Source organism: Dermochelys coriacea, chromosome 7 (assembly GCF_009764565.3).
Source record: "Dermochelys coriacea isolate rDerCor1 chromosome 7, rDerCor1.pri.v4, whole genome shotgun sequence".
Taxonomy (NCBI): domain Eukaryota; kingdom Metazoa; phylum Chordata; order Testudines; family Dermochelyidae; genus Dermochelys; species Dermochelys coriacea.
This window is the reverse complement of record NC_050074.1, coordinates 95,129,959-95,152,584: the sequence shown is the minus strand read 5'-3', so window position 1 is coordinate 95,152,584 and position 22,626 is coordinate 95,129,959. Positions and strand designations below refer to the sequence as shown.

Genomic DNA, 22,626 nt, shown 5'->3' with positions numbered 1-22,626 from the left:
GGAAATCTGACAAATATACAGTCATTCTGGAACATGGGGTAAATGGTCCATAGTGAGGGAAGATATGCTTGCACAGTGCTGGTTAGTAAACTGATCATGCTGCTACCAGTTCCACAGAATATCTGGGAAACTGCAGAGTGAATCCTGCCGCAGCTCATTCTCTAGGACATCAAGTAGTTTGGGGATGGGGTGAATTGGTCTTTATACCACTTCCTTCATATCCACTGACCCTGGTAGAGGAATAGGCCCATGGCTCTGTTGCTTAGAAATCTATTTGTGCCATGGGTCAGGGAAGTCTGGTCAGAATTCTTACATGATTTCTCAAAAAGAAAACGAAAGCTTATGCTCTAATAAATTTGTTAGTCTCCAAGGTGCCACAAGTACTCCTTTTCTTTTTGCGAATACAGACTAACACGGCTGCTACTCTGAAATACATGATTTCTGTATCCTTTCAAGAATATGATTTTGAAGAAAAAATGGCAAAACCGCATTTCCCAGTGGAGAACGGCAACATTTATAGGATATTGAAGATTTTCTACAGCACGAATTTCCAGGTAGGGGGAAAAAAAAAAAAAAAAAAAAAAAAAAAAAAGGAACAAATGAACTCCCTAAGACTATTATTAGTGATAATGAAGGTAAGAGAATCTCAGATATATGAACAGATTTATTGGTATCTATAATATTTTTCAAAATACTCCTTTCGCTGTCAGCTGCTTTGCAAGTAATAAAACTACATGAATATTTTGAAATATTGTGAAAAAGATGTGCAACCCATCTTTTGCAGCATAGAAAAAACGATTATTCACCCTCTTGTAACTGTTGTTCTTCGAGATGTGTTGTTCATGTCCATTCCAATCAGGTGTGCATGCACCACGTGCACAGTTGCCGGAAATTTTTCCCCCCAGCAGCTCCCATTGGGTCGGCTATGGAGCCCTGTGGAGTGGTGCCTTCATGGCGCTCAATATACGACCCTGCCAACCCGGCCCCTCCTCAGTTCCTTCTTGCCGGCTTCTCCGACAGAGGGGTTGGAGGGTGGGTATTGGAATGGATGTGAATAACACATCTCAAAGAACAAGAGTTATAAGAAAGTGAGTAACTGTTTTTTCTTCAAGTGCTTGTTCATATCGATTTCAATCAGGCGACTCCCAAGCTCTACCCTGGAGATGGGGTCGGCATTAAGGAATCACCTATTGGAGCACTGCTCAGCTGAAAGCTGCATCATCTCTAGCATGTTGTGTGATGGTATAGTGAGAGGTGAATGTATTCACCAAGGACCATGTACCTGGCCTGCAGCTTTCCTGTATCTGGACCTGGGCCAGAAATGCAGCTGACGAGGCCTGTGCTCTCGTGGAATGAGCCTTAAGAGGCAAGGCTGGGACGTTGGCCAGCTCATAACATGTGCAGATATAGGCCGTGATCCAGAAAATTAATCTTTGAGATGAGACTGGAAATCCTTTCATGTGGGCTGCCACTGCCATGAACAGCTGGTTCGACCTCCTGAATGGCTTTGTAGGCTCAATGGAGAATGCTAATGCCCGCCAAACATCCAGTGAGTGCAGCCTTTGCTCTTGGGTACTGTTGCATGGCTTGGAATAGAAGACAGGTAGAAAAATGTCTTGGTTAGTATGGAATTGTGACACTACCTTAGGGAGAAAGGCCGGGTGAGGTCCGAGTTGCACCTTGTCCTTGTGGAAGACCATGTAGGGTGGATCGGAGGTAAGGGCCTTTAACTCTGACACCCTCCTGGCTGATGTGATGGCGATCAGGAAGGCTACTTTCCATGATAGGTAGCGAAGGGAGCAAATAGCCAGTGGTTCGAATGGGGGTCCCATAATCTGGAGAAGATCAGGTTAAGGTCCCATGACGGAAGAGGCTGTCTAACCCAAGGATATAGCCATTCCAGGCTCTTAAGGAAATGTCCTACCATAGGGTTAGTGAATATGGAGCGTCCAGATGTGCCCGGATGGAAGGCCGAGATAGCAGCAAGGTGTACCTTGATGGATGACGCTGCCAGGCCTTGTTGGTTGAGATGCAGAAGGTACTACAGGATGAGTGATATAGATGCCCGAGTGGAGGAGTGTAATGTTGGGCACTCCAGCAAATGAACCTCTTCCACTTGGCCAGATAAATGGTCCTGGTAGATGGCGTTCTGCTGCTGAGCAAGACCTTTCTTACTGGTTCTGAGCACAGGCGCTCCATTGGGTTTAGCCATGAAGCTTCCAAGCCATGAGATGGAAGGACTGGAAGTCCGGGTGGTGCAGGCGATCGTGATCCTATGTGATCAGATCAGGGTAGAGTGGTAACACGATAGGAGTGTCCACTGACAGCTCCAGAAGCGTGGCGTACCAATGTTGGCAGGGCCATGCCGGGGCCAAAAAAATTACTTTTGCTCTGTCTCTACGGATTTTCAGCAGTACTCTGTGCATAAATGGGAATGGTAGAAAGGAATATATGAGACTGTCTCCCCAGGGAAGCAGGAAGGCATCCGAGATCGAACCCGGGCTGCGTTTCTGAAAGGAGCAGAACACTGGGCACCTCCTGTTGCTCTAGGTGGCAAACAGATCGACTTGGGGAAACCCGCACTTTTGGAAGATGGAATATATGATATCCAGACAGATGGCCCACTTGTGATTGCGAAACAATTTGCTGAGGCGATCCACTAGTTCGCTCTGCACATTTGGGAAATAGAACGCTTCCAGGTGAATGGAGTGGGCTATGCAGAACTCCCATAGCTGAAGAGCCTCCCAACATGGGGGGGAAGAGGCGAAGAGTGGGCTCCACTTTGCTTGTTGATGTAAAACATGGCCGTAGCGTTGGTGGTCATTACCCACACACGCTGACCTTGGAGCCGGGATAGGAAGGTTTGGCATGCTAGCTGTACTGCTCTGAGCTCTCTGACATTGATATGCAGGGACAGCTTGTCCTGCGACCATAATCCTTGTGTCTGGAGCTCTCCCAGATGTGCCCCCAACCCAGAGCTGACGCATCGGTTATGAGGGACAAGGAGGGCTGGGGCTGTTGAAGGGAACTCCCTTGCAGATTGTGTGAGGGTCGAGCCACCATTGGAGGCACTTGAGTACTTAGTCTGTCACGCCCTGGGTGGTATACAGATGCGAACCATGCTTGAAGTGGTCTGAGCCTCAGTATGGCATGCCGGACCACCTAAGTGCAGGCTGCCATATGGCCGAGGAGACTCAGGCATCCCCTCATGGTAGAGGTCAGGTACCAACTGAGGCTTTGGATAATGTCTGTCATGGTCTGAAATTGGGTGTCTGGCAGGAGCGCCCTTGCCTGCACCAAGTCCAGAACCACACTGATGAATTCTATTCTTTGAGCCGGTGAGTAGGTTGACTTGTTCACGTTGAGCAGGAGTCCCAGCCTCTCAAAAGTAGCTCTGACTACTCGGACTTGAGACTCCACCTGCTCCCTGGTGTGCCTCCTGAGTAGCTAGTAGTTGAGGTAGGGATATCCTGCACCCGCCTCCCGTGGAGGAAGGCTGCTATGACCAACATACACTTGGTGAACACTCAGGGGCCTGTCGACAGACCGAAGGGGAGGACTGTGAACTGACAGTATTTGTGGCTGGCTACAAACTTCAGAAATCGTCTGTGCGTGGACCAAATAGCTATGTGAAAGTACGTGTCTTTCATGTCGAGGGCGGCATACCAGTCTCCTGGATCCAGGGAAGGAATAATAGTACTCAGGAAGAACATGCGGAACTTCAACTTCATCACGAACCTGGTCCAGAGTGGGTCTAAGACCCGCTTTGCCTTGAGGATTAGGAAATAGTCGGTGTAGAACCCCTTGCTCCTTAGCTCCTGAGGAACGTCAACCATTGCTCCTATGGCGAGGAGTGATTGCACCTCCTGGATAAGGAGTTGCTTGTGAGAAGAGTCCCTGAAGAAAGATGGGGAAGGGAGGGAGGGGAGGAGCAGAATTTGAGACAATATCCCACTTCTATCATGCGGAGAACCCAGCGGTTCGATGTTATTTGGGACCATGCATGGTAGAAGTGGGACAGACGCTTCCAAAAGCGGGGCTGAGGATCTGGTATACAGTCTGACACGTCATCCCCAGGCGCACCTTCAAAAGGCCTGCTTGGAGGCTGAGGAAGTGCGCGATTGGCCTTGTGATGACGAGGGCTGGGACGGCTTACGCCTGCTGTTCCTATCTCATATTCTAGAAAAGTCTTGCCTAGGGTGAGGTTGATGAGGACGTTGAGGGGATTCAGGCTTAAAGTGTTTTTGCTGAGTAGCTGGGGTATGCAACCCCAGCGATTTCATCGTCACCCTCAAATCTTTTAGGCTGTGTAGCCTGGAGTCTGTTTGCTCTGCGAATAATCCTGTCCCATCAAAGGACAGGTCCTTCAAGTCTGTTGAACCTCTGGGGTTAGACTTGAAACTTGAAGCCATGAGGTCCTCCTCCGCCAAGTCACCAGCATCTAGTGCCTGCAAAGAGGTCCGTGCCACTGTCTTGCCCTCCTCCACAATGGCCCCAAACTCATTCCTGGACTCCAATGGTATTAGCTCCTTAAATTTGAGCATGCAGTTCCATGAGTTAAAATTATATCTGCTCAGGACTGCCTGCTGATTAGCAATCCTGAGCTGTAGGCCTCCCGTGGAGTAGACTTTTCTACCAAAAACGTTTAAAAAAAAAAAAAAAAAAAAAAAAAAAGAGTCCTTGGACTTAGGCGTGAGTCCCTGCTGCCCCTGCCTTTCACATTCATTGACTGCAGACACCACCAAGGAGGAGGGCTGTAGGTGGGAGCATAGATACTCTTAACCCTTGAAGGGAATGAAGTAATTGCATTCTACTCCCTTGGCTGTCACGGTGGGGATAGAGGCCGGGATCTGCCACACAGTTTTGGTGTTGTTTTGAATGGTCCTAATGAGTGGCAGCGCCACTCAGGATGCACCTTTTAGGGACAAAATGTCCACCATTGGATCCTCCTATTCCATCACCTCCTCGGACTGTAAGCTCATGTTGCACGCCACCCTGCAGAGTAGGTTCTGGTGGGCGCGACTATTTATGGGTGGTGGTCCTGAGACCAAAGTTCCCGCTACCATCATGTCTGGGGAAGAGGATGAGGGTGCAGATGGGGAACTGGGTCATCCTGGGCCTGTTGGTCCACGGGGACCTCCTGTTCCAGGTCGGTGACCACCTGTTCCACGTAAGGGTTGGGGGGGGGGTCTCTACCGGTGAAAGTGCGGTAGACGGAATCCCTTAAGCACCTGTGGGCACAGGGCAGCTGACCGAGGCTGTCGGCAGCCTGGGCTCGGATGCCACTGACCAGAACCCTTGGACAAGGTGCCATGGGACTGGTGATATTCCCAGACGGTCCAAAAAAGCCATTGTGCTGGTCCTTGCCATTGGGACAGCCATGTTATTGTACCCGCATCAGGCTGTTGATGCGTCGACTGGTGCCGGTTCTGGTGTGAGTATCTAGACCCCATGTCTGATTCTGAGGATGGGGACCAGGATCTAGAGGGCTATTGCAGTGCTGATTGGAGCTGGCCAGGTGAGTGGTGCCATGAGGAAGGGGAGCAGTGCCGAGGCCTCGATCTCTACTGAGGTGATTAGTGACGTGATGATGATCGCCACCGGAAGCTGGTCCTCCGATGATCCAGGGCCGAGACAACCGGTGCCGCGAGCGAGTGCGGCACTGGGACTCCAAGCGGCGCTGGGAATCATAGAATATCAGGGTTGGAAGGGACCTCCGGAGGTCATCTAGTCCAACCCCCTGCTCAAAGCAGGACCAATCCCTAACTAAATCATCCCAACCAGGGCTTTGTCAAGCCTGATCTTAAAAACTTCTAAGGAAGGAGATTCCACCACCTCCCTAGCTAACATATTTCACTTGTCCTTGTTGAATCTCATCAGATTTCTTTTGGCCCAATCCTCTAATTTGTCTAGGTCCTTCTGTATCCTATCCCTACCCTCCAACGTATCTACCTCTCCTCCCAGTTTAGCATCATCTGCAAACTTGCCGAGGGTGCAATCCACACCATCCTCCAGATCATTAATGAAGATACTGAACAAAACCGGTCCCAGGACCCCACCCTTGGGGCACTCCACTTGATACCGGCTGCCAACTAGACATGGAGACATTGGTCACTACCTGTTGAGCCCGACAATCTAGCCAACTTTCTATCCACCTTATAGTCCATTCATCCAGCCCATACTACTTTAACTTGCTGGCAAGAATATTGTGGGAAACTGTGTCAAAAGCTTTGCTAAAGTCAAGGAACAACATGTCCACTGCTTCCCCTCATCCACAGCGCCAGTTATCTTGTCATAGAAGACAATTAGATTAGTCATGCATGACTTGCCCTTGGTGAATCCATGCTGACTGTTGCTGATCCCTTTCCTCTCCTCTAAGTGCTTCAGAATTGATTCCTTGAGAACCTGCTCCATTATTTTTCCAGGGACTGAGGTGAGGCTGACTGGCCTGTAGTTCCCAGGATCCTCCTTCTTCCCTTTTTCAAAGATGGGCACTACATTAGCCTTTTTCCAGTTGTCCGGGACCTCCCCCGATTGCCATGAGTTTTCAAAGATAATGGCCAATAGCTCTGCAATCACATCCGCCAACTCCTTTAGCACTCTCAGATGCAGCGCATCTGGCCCCATGGACTTGTGCTAGTCCAGCTTTTCTAAATAGTCCCAAACCACTTCTTTCTTCACAGAGGGCTGGTCACCTCCTCTCCATGCTGTGCTGCCTAGTGCAATAGTCTGGGAGCTGACCTTGTTCATGAAGACAGAGGCAAAAAAAGCATTGAGTACATTAGCTTTTTCCATGTCCTCTGTCACTAGGTTGCCTCCCTCATTCAGTAAGGAGCCCACACTTTCCTTGACTTTCTTCTTGTTGCTAACATACCTGAAGAAACCCTTCTTGTTACTCTTAACATCTCTTGCTAGCTGCAACTCTGGATCAATCATGTTACCTTTATAAGACAGGTATAAATGTACTAACTTGCAATTCACACAAGCATATTTTCCTTTTAGTGCCTATGTTTCTTAGTGATAAAGTTCTAAATATATGACTAACTTACCTTATAGAACTGTATGATATCATCCTTGGTCAGGGTCTTTAGAAACGCCACTTCAATGTTATCTGAACAACAAAGTTTTAATTAAAACAAGTCTGCAAATAATAGCTAGTTATTATCATGGTATTTTTTCAAAGTACTTTTATTTCAAATTTAGACCGTGCAATTGACTGCAAATGATATGCTTTTCATTCTTAACTTACAAGCTACTATTTGAGTCTATGAAAAATAAATAGCAGTGCAAGCTTAAAATATTACGAAAATGAGCCCATTTGATTAAATGTGCTATACGGGACCAGAAAACAGCATGCACTTAAATGTGAATAAAAAGCCATCTATAAAATCAGTATCTGTTATAAATCTGTTTCACTTTTTTTTTTTTTTTTTTTTTTTTTTTATACTTAGGGAACCTTTTATTTAGGAAACAGCAAGATGGCATGGAGTTTTAAAATATACAATAGCGGAAATAAAATGTGTGTGGTCTTTAGTGTGCAGTGTGGTCTAAAGTGAAAAGGAAGGCCTTAAAAATTAGTTTGCAGAGGAAGTGACTCAGTAGCAATAGTATTTTATTAAATATAGATACATTTAAATGTATCTAAGTCCATTATATAATGCCATTATAAAAACGTGTAATTATTACAGAAACAGAGCCTACCATAATGGGCAGCGTAAAAGAAAGAGCAAATAAGGAGACTTGTGGGACAAGAGGATCCAGTTTAAGAATTAAAACATGCAGGGGGATAAAAATGTGACTAGGAAATCAGAGGTGGATTGGCATAGTGAGTTTTGAAAAACAGAATGAAATTTTTAATTGAATTCAGAGATGAAGGGAAGTCGGTGAAAATGACTGAACAGATGTTGCCCGGATAGGGATGGTGATAAGTAAACATGGGTGGGGAAAAAAGTTTCGTAACAAAGATTATTCAGACTTCTAGCCTTTAGAGGAAAGTTAAGTTTGAATCACCTGTAGTGAAAGAGTAAGAAACATGGACAAAGAGGACTTTTTTCCCCTTTGTATGAGTTGACTAATTTCTGTTTTTGTCAATTCTAGTTGCACAAAAACCTTCTACTACATTCTTCTAAATCAATGTAGGTAGATGGGAACTAAAAGGATCAGGGAACAAGTCAAGAAAAAAAGAATTGGGTATCATCTGTATTGAAGAGATGATCACAGATCAGGTTACAGATAGCAATTAGTCATCCTGGAGAGAGAAGATATATGAACAAGGTGGCTAAGGATGGAGACATCTGGGGCACGGGAAAGCAGGACAGAGAAGGTGTAAAGCTTCTGCCTGAGATGAAAAAGTAGCAGAGAGTAGGAATTTTCATGCTGCTCCCTACACCTGGAATGACATCTCATTGTCAGTATACCAAGTGCCCTCACTCCTTTCAAAAATGTTTTCTGAAAGCTGTATTGAGGCCAATGTATAGGACACTACAGGAGGATACACAGTTAAAGTAGTGCCCAATAGGACACTGACCCCAACAGAACTTGGTACTGGGACAGGACAAATGTTGAATGGAAAGCAGTGGAGAAGGTGGCCACAAAATGTACAGACCGTGTTTCCTAGAATCTTATTAAACCAAGGAAGGTTGGAGACTGTACTTCTGAGCAGTAACGTTCAGACACACACCAAATATAAGGCAGAGTAGATCTGACCCTAAAACCTAAAATGGGACAACTTTTATTTGAGAAGATAATACATGTTTTAACTGTCAAACTGATTTATCTTTCTTGTATAAACTGTATTTTAAAATGTTTACCAAGTAAATAGCGAACAAAGCCAAAATCTAAACTAGAATATTCCATCCCTTTTCTTTTGCTCATTACTTTTTGGGAGGAGTGGGAGAGAAACATGTTTTTTTATGGCAAAACCAATTTAGCTATCTCCGTTTCAAGATGTACTAACTAATAATACAAAAAAAAAAAAAAAAAAAAGAGAGAAAACGAGTACTTGTGGCACCTGAGAGACTAACAAATTTATTTGAGCATAAGCTTTCGTGAGCTACAGCTCTGTAACTCATGAAAGCTTATGCTCAAATAAATGTTAGTCTCTAAGGTGCCACAAGTACTCCTTTTCTTTTTGTGAATACAGACTAACACGGCTACTCTGAAACCCAATACAAAATGATACTCCTATCTAGCTCAGAATATTTCAGATAAAGATTAAGGACTTGCTGGTGAAAAGAAAAAAAAAGTTTAAAAGGATGAGCTAGACGATAAATGTTTCAATATTGATATACCATTATTTTTAATTTATTTTCAGTGAATTCATATTCTCATCCTAAACACCTCTCCTGTAATGTTTGTAATCTTTAGAATACAAGATTAAATCTTAGAGTGACATCTAGACCTGCTCAGAACAGAGACCGACAACATCGTGGTTCAGACACAAGCTGTGGCCTACACTAGTGCTCCCACTGTTGCTAGCACTAGTGGAGCTGCACTGGTAGCAGAAACAGTGGGAAATTTTAGCGGGGAAAAAGCCTATTATAAAGGCTAAGAATGTATGCATTGTCATAAGGACTATGCAAGGTAAATATGACTGCACTTAACACAGGCACTAGGTGCACATGTAGTACAATCTTTAAAAATACATACAAAAGAATTCAGGCTGACACAATGTTAATAAATAAAGCCTCTTATCATATATCCAACCCTTTACCACCCTTGGCCTACTGTAGTAGTTCATGGAACTCTGCAAAGAGTTGAAGATCAGGAAATGTGGGCTCTGTCCAGCCAAGGAGGAGAGTAAATTTCAGAGCATAGGGTCTTTCACTGTGAATGTTCCCTGACAAATACTGCGAACTCAGGTATCCTAGTGGATATCTCCCAGGGTAGAAAGAAAAGACTAAAAGCACTCACCACAAAGAAATGCATAAAATTATGTGCACAGAAGGCAAAAGATTAGGTCCCTAATAAATTCACTCCTATTCAGTGCAGCTGTAGTTGTAACCAATTTGCAATCAAATGTTACTTTTAGAAACAAAAAGAAAAGGAGTACTTGTGGCACCTTAGAGACTAACAAATTTATCATCCGATGAAGTGAGCTGTAGCTCACGAAAGCTTATGCTCTAATAAATTTGTTAGTCTCTAAGGTGCCACAAGTACTCCTTTTCTTTTTGCAAATACAGACTAACACGGCTGCTACTCTGAAACCTGTGATTTTAGAAACAAGTGATGCTGAACTTTAAAGATACTTGCTTATCTGGGCCTACAGTGTTAATATCAGTGCAGAACCTGTAAGTTTTCCAGTTGTAACAGAAGCGTTACCTGCTCTCAGCTCTCTCGTTTATATAGTTTCATTCATTAATAGCCTGAACTGTCCTAATTAAATTGTTAAACATTTTAAGTGGGGTCCCCTGTGTTGTTTATAATATATTGGGTGAAATAGTGCCCCTGTTAAAGTCAATAGGAGTTTTGCCATTGACTTCAGTGAGGCCAGAATTTCACCCATTAACTTTACTGAAAATGCAAAGTATATTTGACTCCTTTTTTTTTTCCTTGCCTTTCAAGTTATCTACTGTGTCCCTGAGAGATTCCTGCAGAATATTTCTGTGTAAATTTCTGTGACAAGTGGATAAGAGAAATGCAAGAATTTTCAGTTATTAAATTGTTATATATTTAAATACAAGTGGAACTAACAGTATGTTTCAGCACTTCAGTCCTCAATTTCACATTTTCACCTGATAAACAATTTTCTGTTTTTCTTACCTCTGTCAAAGTTATACTGCTGGGAAATTATTTCTCCCCAGTATTTAGCACACTCTGCAGACAACTTCTTTGGTTTGTCTAGACGACGAATTGCTAAAGCTTGGATATGTTTCTGGAAGGCCTCTTCTGACATGTCTTCAATGCACTTCTCCATAGTTTTTAGGAAAGCTTCAACCCTGCTTTCTAAGTAATGCGGTTGTTTTTCTGACTGAATAATAAATCGCAGTCCTTGTATGCCATTAGCCCGTCGCGGACCACTGAACACAATGTAACCTTGACAAAAAGAGAAAAAATTGCAACTGGTTAACTACATCTATACCTTTGTCCAGTAAAAATGTTTCAATTTGCCTTCTCTTCAGTGAATTCTGGCTATTAACAATGTAGGATACAGTGACCATCTGTTCCTTATTTGTCAACAGGCGATACACCCTACCCCATATTTTAGCATGTTATTCAAAGTGTCACACACTAGAAATGAATGCATGATTTTACATTGTGTGTGATTCCATGAATAAAACATTGCAGTGTTCAAAAATATAAGCTACATCTTGAATTTTTCAGAGTTTTCTTTTATCTCCCGAAATAGATGTGGTTGCCCTAGAGAGAGGGGAAAAAAAAAAAGAATGAAGAAAGGTTGTTTGTCCTCATTAGTTTCTGATACCCAGATAAGAAGTGTTATTAGGATGAGCATTCATAATAATTACTTACATCTACTATTTATATCTAGTATCAGAGGGGTAGCTGTGTTAGTCTGGATCTGTAAAGGCGGCAAAGAGTCCTGTGGCACCTTATAGACTATAACAGACATATTGGAGCATAAGCTTTTGTGGATGAATACCCAGCATACGATGAAGTGGGTATTCATCCACGAAAGCTTATGCTCCAATATGTCTGTTAGTCTATAAAGGTGCCACAGGACTCTCTGCCTATTTATATCTAGTTACTATTTCTCGGTTTTATAAAAAAAACTTTCATTACACACACACAGCAGTGGAACAGTCTCATTTTGAAGTAATTTTTTCCATGTTAAACTTTCACCACTGTGGTTTGGTACAACTGTGTGCAATTTACACATAGCAACACACTGAAATGATTTTGGAATTCATTCTACCAACTATAAAAAGGAATTTTACTAAGTGGTCCTATTCATTATCCATTACTAGAGCCGTGTTCTGGTTAACATTCCAGCAGTTGTTTCCTCTATAAAGCTGTACTGCTCTTTCAGTGCATTATATACTGAAAAATATCAGTATGATTTAAAACTTAAGATTCTCAGGACAGGAGGAGGACAGTGATCCTTGTTGAAATCCATCGGAATAGGGAAATTCTTAGTAAAATGATCAAACCTCCAATACTTGGTTAATACCTCTATTACACACAATGGGCCCCACTGGTAACATTATGCAGCTGTACAGAGCTGTGCCTAGATACTAGAAATGTGATCCCTTAACTGTTCATGTGCATGTTTACATAGGTTTAAGTTAGAACCCTATTGGTCTTTTACTACCTTTTTTATATCTCCAAATTAATATTCATTTTGAAAGTTCTCTTTTCCAAGTTGATAACTTACATCATAATACTGGATGGATGCGGGATTTACTCAAATTCTTTATTCAGCCTAGCATGGCATTTTGTGCTTGGTATTCTCCATTTTCATGCAAACCACCCCCCCCCCCCCCACACACACTCCATACTACTTACATTGTGGGTCACTTGTACTTCAAATATAGCATTAGTTTACCTAAGAATAGGATCCTTCATAATGAAAAAGTTCTATCAACATAATAGTTTTTATTGTTATTACAGTAGCACCCAATATGTGCTGTACTAAGGAGGATATCGATATAGTTCATGCTCCAAAGAATTATATGTAGGCTTTAAGCTAAAAGTGATTCTTTAAGGTATGATTTGTGGCCTGGCATGCCATCTAAAAAAGACCATTACATGCGTACTGTGTGTTGTGAAAGAAAGGGCAATGACAGCTTTGTGAAAGGAAGAGTGGTTTTACTATTGTAAACACCAGGCCTAAGAGAGAGGCAAGTTTAATGAATTTAAGGAACTCAGCTAGAAGCCTGTGAGGCTTCATTTTTTTCATTTTGTTGTGATTTGATCATTTAAACTTTCTTGTCTGGTAGTCTCTCTGCCTAATCTAATAGCAGCCACTGGATAAAGCACAGGCAAACAGTAGCTCTGTCTCTGACGTGGGGAGAGGAATCCGAGAGTGAATGAAATGAAATGAAAAATTTCATTTGAATTAGCTCTGATACATGTGCAGTAACACCCTTACTAACCATGAGTCATACCTAGGGCTTTGTAAGCATTATGGCTTACCACTTCTCATAAAGTCTTTTTAGTCCTTAGAGTCACTGATTCTCAGTACTGCTCAGTTTTCTTCTGGCAGTCATCTTGCTTTGGGAAGCTGATCTAATAATTCCATCCTCTCCTGTCATTCACAGCTTTAGATGACGTGGCTTCTATATAACCATTAGAGGCCATTTTTTTCTGGAGTGAGGCAGTCTTCAAATATTTCAGTCTAGATCTTAAAAATCTATGCTTGCTTCATCTCAGTTTACCTTTGTGAACTGTATATTCTTTGGGGTCTCCATTAGTTAAAATAACATTTATTTACCAAATGTCCTTTAAATAGCATTCAGGGAGTAGGGCAGAAGCAGAGCTATAAAAAGTCTATCATCATACTTATCCTTATTTATTACTGAGATATGGAGGATAACTCTGGGAAAACTCACCTAACTGTTCCTTGGTACGCAGAGTGTTGAAGCAAGGCTCTGATATAATTTGACAGAAGAGCTCCAAAAACATATTCTCAGAGGTACTCTGCATATCTGTTTGGTAATATATTTCTATGCCACAGTTGTTATGAACTTCATTCCTCTGTTGATAGACAAACCAACCTCCTAAAAGATAAAGTTAAAGTAATTAGGTTCTCTCTCTCTCTCACACACACACACACACACACATTGCTTCCCAAATAGGGTCCAAGGAGAAAAAAAAAAAAAAAACAGCCTACCTGCAGATAGACTCTGATTACAAGAAAAAGACAGACTCAAAGCAGATCTATTAATAATCAGGCAACCTGTTCACTAACCTGTGGGAGAAAGATTTTTACAGTATGTTCACAAGGTTAACAAATCCTAGCCTGGCGAGTCAAATGGGTAAGTGAATTCCAAAAGCCAAGGGTCGTCGCAGAGAACGCCATGCCGATGCCTCCTCTCTTATAATAATATCAAATGACTCTGCTGATTTTCCACTGATTAGACTTGGAGACTGCTGCACTCATCTTATCCCTACCTAGAGGTGGTCTCTATGGATCAGGGTTGTGGTACATTTGTGTGGTTGGACGGGAAGCTTGCACTGCCTCTCCCATGCTTTATTTGTTCTGTAAACAGAGGACTTCAATTTCTATGACAGTCAATCCAACAGATTTATAAGCATTAAAATTAATTCAACAATACCAATAGCTTCTTTGGTACATGGCATTTCCTCCAGGCTAATGATCAGCTAGAGATTATGGCCTTTGGCTGTACATTAGCTATCTATTTGTACTTATTCTCGGGAATAGTCTTCAATCTCTGTAGTAATTATTGCTTAAATCTTGACTCTTTGGCAGTGCAAAAAAAATTTGGGTACTACAAATAAATTTTGTAAAATCACCCTAGGTTAAAAAATAATCAGCTGTTAGACATGGCAAGCAGTTATTTGGATAGAAATTACACTTTACTCAATGAAGCAAAGGCAGCACATCACCGAGTATACAAACGCAAAAAACAAAAGTTGCCCTCCAGGAGCTCTGGTCATTCAATGTGTACACTAATACCTCACACAGAATGAGGCAGGACTCTCACTTTGACTGTGCAGAATGAGAGGGCTCAGATTATATTTCACATGCACCTACACACTAAACATACAATTTGAGTCAACTAACATATGCATGCATGTGCAAAGCCAGAAGAAAGTTGGCACATCTTTGACATGGGTACTTTGTCCCTGCCAAATTTCAAAGTTCCACACCAAGATGCTAGAGCTATTGAGAGAAAGAAAGAAAAAGAAAGAAAACTGCACAGCAGTGTTGGTCCCAATGTGAATAACGGCACCAGAGCACCCCACTGTTCTGCCGCCACGGGTGGTGAAAGCTGCCAGGGAAGCATATGCGGCTCCGACTGCAGCAGTGCAGAGGAGGTACCTGGTATTAGGGTCCCCCATACCAATTCTGATACCAGCTCTATCCCTCCTACTGGAAGGGGAGCGCTGAGATGTGGTGCCAACAGGCATGAGGTTCAGTGGCTCGCTCCATTGGACAGGCTATAGATGGCACAGCCTCGGAAAAATCCTAGACCAGTGGCGAGGTCGGGATAAACACAGTCTGTACTGGCATTTCTCTCATCGGTAACAGACTCAAAGGATGCCCGGTGGTGGTTTCTGACCTTCCCACTCAGTACAGGGGAAGGGTCACAAGCACCCATGCCTGCATTCCTGCCCACCGCCACTGGCTCCATGTCAATCTGCGCTCTTCCTGAAGGAGGCAGAAGAGTTACCCCAAGAACTAGAGTGGTCATGGCTGGTCTTATGAGACATTTCTTTGGCACAGTTGACAGGTAACAGCTTCTCCACCTCTTCAGAGAGGCACCTGCTCCCGCACGGGAAGTGGTTGCAGTCTCGGAGCCTGATGAAGGCCTCTGTATTGGATCAGGCTGCATGGCCTGCTTGAGGTGAAAGTCCCAGGCCCGAGTCCTTTCATTGAACAATCTGCAGATCAAACAATGCTCTTTAAGATGGTCCTTGCCAAGACAGAGCAGGCACCATGTGTGGGGATCATTGTTAGAGATCACTCCCCCACACGAAGGACAGTGTTTAAACCCTGGTGAGGGTATCAACAGGAAAAAAAACCTACTAAAAAGTTAAATACTAACTACCACTAAATACTCACTATATATAATAAAAATCTACACTAAATCTGATTGCGAGGATATAAGGTTATACCACACAGAGCTCCCACTCCAGCCATGGGTAGTAAGAAGGAACTGAGGGGGAAGGGGTCAGGGTGGCGCCACTGCCATGAGTGCTGCCCCTTTACGGGTATGGCTAGGGAAAATCTCTGGCTTCAGCGCACTAAGCATGCACACCCCTAATGGAATACAGGTCTGCGTCCACTTGAAGAACAGTTTTTACTTTAATGTTATTTTGCTTCAAACTGCTGTGCAAGCCACATGTCTGTATTCATCCTTCACATCAACACTAATTTACTAAGCAGCTAAATACTATTTTATATAGTTCTACAAAACAGTTACTGAGCATAACAGAAAGATTAATGTCACAGACCTACCTATACGACTTTTCATATAATGACATTTCCCATTTAATTCTGCAAGATTTACAGTGTAAAATCATTTGAAGTTAATTTTTAGACAAACTACAGGTAATATTCACTTCAAAGGTCATTAGAAGACACCAGGAAACAGCTTTAAATTACTTCCTTTATTACATATAAAAAAAATGATTTAACTTACTGTCAGGCAGCTGCACTTCTCTGTATCTTACTAGCTGACTGGGAAGGAGGGGCTTTGTATGCGCATGCTCAATGAGAGTGTCCTCAACCATTTGCATAATTCCCAATGCAGCCTGGAGAAGACGACATTAGTTACAGGTTTTTTATTTATTCCTTGACAATCCTGAATCTGGCAGCACACTGAAAGACCACAGTTATTGTTGGTGAGATGCAAAATCAGGAATGGAAGGATGGAATGGTTAATTTAAAACTAAGTATAAGAAAGTGAAAAATAAGGTGGAAATAAGGGAGATCATTTTCCCTACATTAGATTTATTTATTTATTTATTTAGTTTTATAATAACCCAGGTAAGCACCTTCAGTTACATTAATCTTTACACATTTAGCTAAACATTTTGGACCTATTCTTAATATGCTCTGACTTTCTTACCCTTGAAGTATTTTTCTATGCAAACTTGAAAACTGCATACAAACTACACAATTTATATATACAAATGACATTTTGTTAGCTGTTAATTTGGTTTCTCCAAGCCTTTCTATACCAACAAAGCTATTCACACCATTTTGTTGCATTGGAGGAGTTGGGACTGTTGGGATCAAGGCAGTCCCTTTTATATGGGGATAAAAATCACAAGATTTTTTTTTCCTGTCTCCATTTGCTGATAAGGACACTAGGAAAAATCATTTTGTCCAACAGCCAGTGACAACTGATAACTCAGTCTCTGCAAGTGAAATTTACTTACTGTCTGATTAACAAGTTGCAGGCCTGCACTTTAGGGCTGGAATTTTCAAAAAAGAGTCAAATGGAATCAGGCTCCAACTTCTAGTAAAAATAAATGGGAACTGAGTCCCTAACTCCCTTAGATGAATCCCTTCCTAAAATCCTAAATATTTCCTTTAGGGAGGGACAACACAAGTTTCAAAAGTAAACTAGAGCAACTTGAATAAAAAAATATTAGGACAACCATATTTTCTTATTCTTCAAATCTGAGATCTAGGTTTCCCAGGGAAAAGTCAACTAAAATTTTCTTCTCCTAGCCTGGCAGGCCATGCTGGCATACAGAGATGCTACAGGAAGCAGTTTTTAGACCCCAATTCAACAAAGAATTTAAACAGGAGAGTAATCCTGCCTCTATTTGTCAAAGCACTTAAGCACAAGCTTCAGTCCCACTGAAGTCAATGGAATTTAAAGCACATAGTGTACTGTATAGGGATGGGATAACTGACATGCTTAAAGTCCTTGCTGAGTTAATGCCTTGGTGCCCACAAACACATCACACATAATTAAGAAGTCAAAAAAGAAGAGAAAAGACCTTGTATGTACAGGCATGTGACAGGGTTGCAGACCAGCTCAGTTACCATTTTTAATTGCTAACTATAAACTTCATTTGTTCTTTCAGAAACTTCATCAGATTTCTTTTTAAAATACACTACAATATACAACAAACATCCATCAATCCATGGCAATTAACATGGCAGGAAATGCTGAAGTAACAGTTTGGATGCAATGTTGGTCATAGTTCTAAAGACAGGGAGTAAAATTTATAGAAGTGCCTAATCGACTTTCCATGAGACTTAGACTCCTAAGTGTCTAAGCCAGTTTTGAAAAAATCTTAGAATCTTAAGTCACTTGGGCACTTTTGAAAATTTTACCCAGAAAATTATTCCAATATGTGAATATACCCACAGATGTAGACTACAATGCTGTGCTTTAGTTATTCAATGTGGATGTTAATTAATATTTTAATTGAATAGGAGATCTTAAAATGATAAATTCAGATTTTCCTTTACTGCCTTAAATATAATTAATTAGCTTTTTATAAATACACAATACAGTGTTTATTCCTAAGCCATTCTAAAGTTATAGCCATTTTCAGTAATCTACAGTTTCAACCTAAACAGCATCAAATACATAGGATATTTGAAGTTAAGGTGGTTTTATGAAAAGGTGGTCTTTAAAAAAAAAAAGGGGGGGGGGCACGGGAGGGATTTCAGTAAATTACATTAAAAACTACACTTCAATGAAAAAAGTCTTTAAAACCTGACTGTGATGCTGAGCTGGGGGTGGGGGGTGCCTGAACAACATTTTTTAGAAGTCTGGCCTCACTCAGATGTGTAACTTCAAATGGCTTGATTGTTAAGTGCCATGGCTTACATGTTGAAAACTATAGCAACTGATTACAAAATCTGCTTCAAAATTCTATGCGGAAGCCCAAACCTCTTACTCTGTTTCTGTTATGTAAACTCATAACACAAAAATGGTCTCTTGCAGAAAACCTGCAAAAGATCTGTAAATTTATGAAGGGAAAAAAAACGGGGAAAAAAGGGATGAGGGAAATGTAGGAAATTTCAAGGCAAAGCCAAAATAATATAATATATATTCTACTCTAGAAGAACAACAAATTACCATAGAATATGTAAAAAGAAAAGGAGTACTTGTGGCACCTTAAAGACTAACAAATTTATTAGAGCATAAGCTTTCGTGAGCTACAGCTCATGTGAGCTGTAGCTCACGAAAGCTTATGCTCTAATAAATTTGTTAGTCTTTAAGGTGCCACAAGTACTCCTTTTCTTTTTGCGAATACAGACTAACACGGCTGCTACTCTGAAACCATAGAATATGTATAACACATTGGTGTCATTGTGAGCACTATTTGCCTACTATTAGCAGAAATCAACACCCTACTGTGGCAAACTACAAACATCAGAATAGAAGTCTAAGCATACAGGTAGATTGCAAGGAGCTCAGAAGAAGCTTGCCGTTCATTTCTGATCACCATGGTCTCCAAATACATAGATGCACCATATGTATATGCAGTGATATATATTTTTCTCTCTCCAATAGCCACCCACATGACTGCTTACAGAAAACATCTTTTTCTCATGATTGGGTCGCATAATACATGTCAGCAAAATACAGGGCTCAGTCCTGAGTAATTCTGTGGTGCTTTATAGAGGAATTTAATCACATCTTGTTCAGATATAGAGTGGGTTAGAGGGAAGATGGGATTAGTCTTTAATTTACATTTCCACACAAAAAATGTAAAAAAACAAAAAACAAAAAAAAACTTTCCTGGAGCTCTTATTATCGTGGAGCTCCAACTTGCTATATCCTATCCTTCTGGCTCTTTCCCTCTTTCACTCACTGCTGCTGGCCACTTCCCTCTCTGTGCACTCACTGCTGACCTGAAGAGTTTTAAAATAATCTGGTACTAGTGTGCTTTCACTAGACTAGCATAGAAGCACTTCTGTCATGATACTATTGGGAATGCTGCTATATCAGTCCCATGGGAACAGATGCAGCCATTTTAATATTTTAACTCTCTCACAAAGGTATTGTCACATCCAGAATTTGTACATGAACTCAGATCTTTGGATAAATGTGATACAGACGTGCAACTCATTACAGTTTTAATGAAGGACACATTAAACAGTTTGTGCCTCTTACTAGCAGTGCCCTCTTACTCGCACAAGGAAAAGGAACTAGAAGTCTGATTTATGGACCCACACACCTTAGCCTTGTGCTAGATGCTTCACTTTGAAGGATTCTGATTTTTTTTTTAACCTTTGCTAGTCAGCTCAGTCACATGTCTGAAGCTTGTAAATGGAAAACCAGGATCTGTAGCACAGTTACTTTTGCAGTCTAATTACTTACTGTAATGACATGCAATGCAGACTTTAAAATATTTAGATCATAAGCTGTTTTCTATTACAGTAAATCTCAAACACCAACGTTCAAAGGGACATTGAGCCTGACAGAGTAGAAAAAACATCATCATGATATACTTGCTGTAAAACAGCTAAAAATTAAGTGAAGACTATGAAATCATATTTGGCAAAAATTGTTTTAAAATTTGGGAAGATTAAATAAAGCACTGGTTTTAAAACCTGTTTTTAATACACACTGTTTCTATTAAAGAAAATATCAGACCTGTTTTGTTATATTGCCATGGAGAAGAGCCTCGATGTGTAACCGTGACAACAGTTGAGATATAAAGGCCTTGAGGCGGGGAAGAGTGACATCTAGAATAGATAAATAGATAGTTAAATCAATCACATGATTTTTTTTTTTTTACATTCGAGGGAACTGACATCAGCAGCAGATATGATGCGTTTCTTGGAGAAAAGGGAAAATCACAATCATCAAAAGCATTGGATTTTTCCTTAAAAATTTCTTGTTGGAAAATTTCCAGGTTTAAATATCAGCACTCATTGCATAGTTTGCTTTGCTTAGAATTCACATAGCATCTGACCCAGATTCCACTAAGAAAAACAACATCCCTGCTCTCCAATCATGCTGAACACACATTCATTCTCCAGAGAAAATAGTTACCATCATTTAGGTCAGGCTGAGAGATAAAGCTGTAGCCATTAACTACATAAAGAACATGTGGCTTATTCTGGAAGTTACAGTACATTACTATCTAGACTAAAATAATTTCTGAACTCAAATTTCATAGTTTGATAGTAATTAGCAATAAACCATGCACAAAAAATAATTCTTAATTTACAATATATATACACACATCTGTACGTACGTACGTACACACACACACACCTGATTTTCATATTTTAAACACTTTTACAATCAGTATTACTCTTGTCCATAAAGCAAAATACAATTTACATATTAGAATCAATAGGCAGAATCAGCAGACTAAGAGAGACTAAGACAGTCCCTTGGTAACAGCACTGACTTTGGAGTCAGGAGACCTGGGGTCCAATCACTGGCTCTGCCACAGCCTCCCTGTGTGACCTAGAAATGTCCCTTATTCTCTCTGTGCCTCATTTTCTTATCTGTAAAATGGGAATAATAGCACTTCCCTATCTCAAAGGAGTGTTCTGAGGATAAATACATTAAAGACTGTGAGGCTCTCAGTTACTATTGTAATGGAGGGCATACAAGTACCTAAGATAGATAGATATTTTTATCCAAAAAATATCTACCTCTTTTTCCAATAATTTTTTCCTCTTACTTCAACCCCAACAAATGCCCTCCGAAAAACACACATCATTTCCACTTCTTTCCTCACCCCAAATCAACTATTAGTTGCTCTCACTTCTTTAGTCATATCTTATATTTAAACTGTCTCCTGAAAAAGGCCAGAGGTCTCTTATTGTTTGCGTAATTAGTCTCTTAATTCTGACTTAAGATTTGTCAGCAGTACATAGGGCTCGGGTCATCTGGTAGTGGTGGTGAAGATGATGGTAGTAAAAAAATCAAACCAAAAAAATCATTGTCCCTCAAGCAGAACTTTTATGTTGCAAGACAATTAGACTTTAACCTCTTTGAACAGCAATTCAGTGTTAAATTGCCATGTTAAGTACACTCAGTATTAAACTTTAAATGGATTACATTAAAGGGACAAAAGTTAGTAAATAAAAAAGGATCTGCAATTCCTAGGAAGAGGAAGGGAGTATTCTTTATCGGGCTTTTATCTTTATCTGCTCTCGCTGAAATTAATGCTAGTTTTGCCACTGACTTCGGTAGGGCCCATTGATAGTCATCTTGCTTAACACTATACAGACACAACAGAACAAAACATTTAGGGCCCAGTCCCAAAACTACTCTGTACAGTCAGCCTGTGCACTAGTATAAAGCCTATGGCTGCCAACCTCCAGGATTGGCCTGGAGTCTCCACGAATTAAAGATTATGTCATGTGATGACACCTCCAGGAATAAATCCAACCAAAACTGGCAACCCTAAAGCCCCCTATAGCGTGTACAGAGGACTCCCTGCATGGAGCAGCTTCAGGATCAGAGCCTTAATAGTGGAATGCAACAATATACAGTATAGTCCGTTTCTGACCATACTGGATTTTTTCTTTGCCTCTAAAAACATTATTTTTCATTGGCATCTTTTAGAGTCAAATACATCAACCAAGAATGATGAAATAACTATCCTGCAGCACTACGCAGAAGCCAATCAGAATCAGGGCCTCACTGTGCACTGTACAAACACAGAGGTATTCCCAAGAGTTCCTGTTGGAAAAGATTTATATAATTTTTTAAAAAAATTTTGTTGCTGATATTTTTCTGGTAAAAGCTTTTTCTTGCAATAATTAAAGGGTATACAGTGCCCAATATATTTTAAGCCTGCCTCAGTAGCAAGTGTACAAGATGTGCACACTCACCTCTATAAATATCTCACTGAGCGAAACATGGTGAGGGAAGGGTAAGTTCACATCTTTGCTCATGATGGCATTCAGCTGAACGCAGTATTTGGCAAGGCTGGTTTAATAGGGTGATAAGATGTCTGAAAATTAGAAGATGGGAAGCAGCTACAAAAAGATAGAAATATAGGAGCAAATCCGGCCCATTTCATTAATATAAGCCGTCC

The 22,626-nt window shown here is 41.2% G+C and overlaps 1 protein-coding gene across 6 annotated transcripts in view; it reads right to left on the bottom strand.

Annotated features, from left to right (window-relative positions):
- The window catches only part of IDE (insulin degrading enzyme), a 98,013-nt gene that overhangs the window by 7,509 nt on the left and 67,878 nt on the right, over positions 1–22,626 (bottom strand). For 5 of the 6 annotated variants that reach the window (XM_043519584.1, XM_038408834.2, XM_043519583.1 and 2 more), the window contains 5 exons: positions 20,217–20,308; positions 16,287–16,398; positions 13,509–13,676; positions 10,762–11,034; positions 7,050–7,111 (listed from right to left, as the gene is read on the bottom strand). In XM_043519584.1, coding sequence (XP_043375519.1) covers positions 7,050–7,111; positions 10,762–11,034; positions 13,509–13,676; positions 16,287–16,398; positions 20,217–20,308 — 707 coding nt within the window. Of the gene's footprint in view, positions 1–7,049; positions 7,112–10,481; positions 10,568–10,761; positions 11,035–13,508; positions 13,677–16,286; positions 16,399–20,216; positions 20,309–22,626 lie in introns of those variants that run through there. The other variant, XM_043519585.1, reaches the window with a different exon arrangement.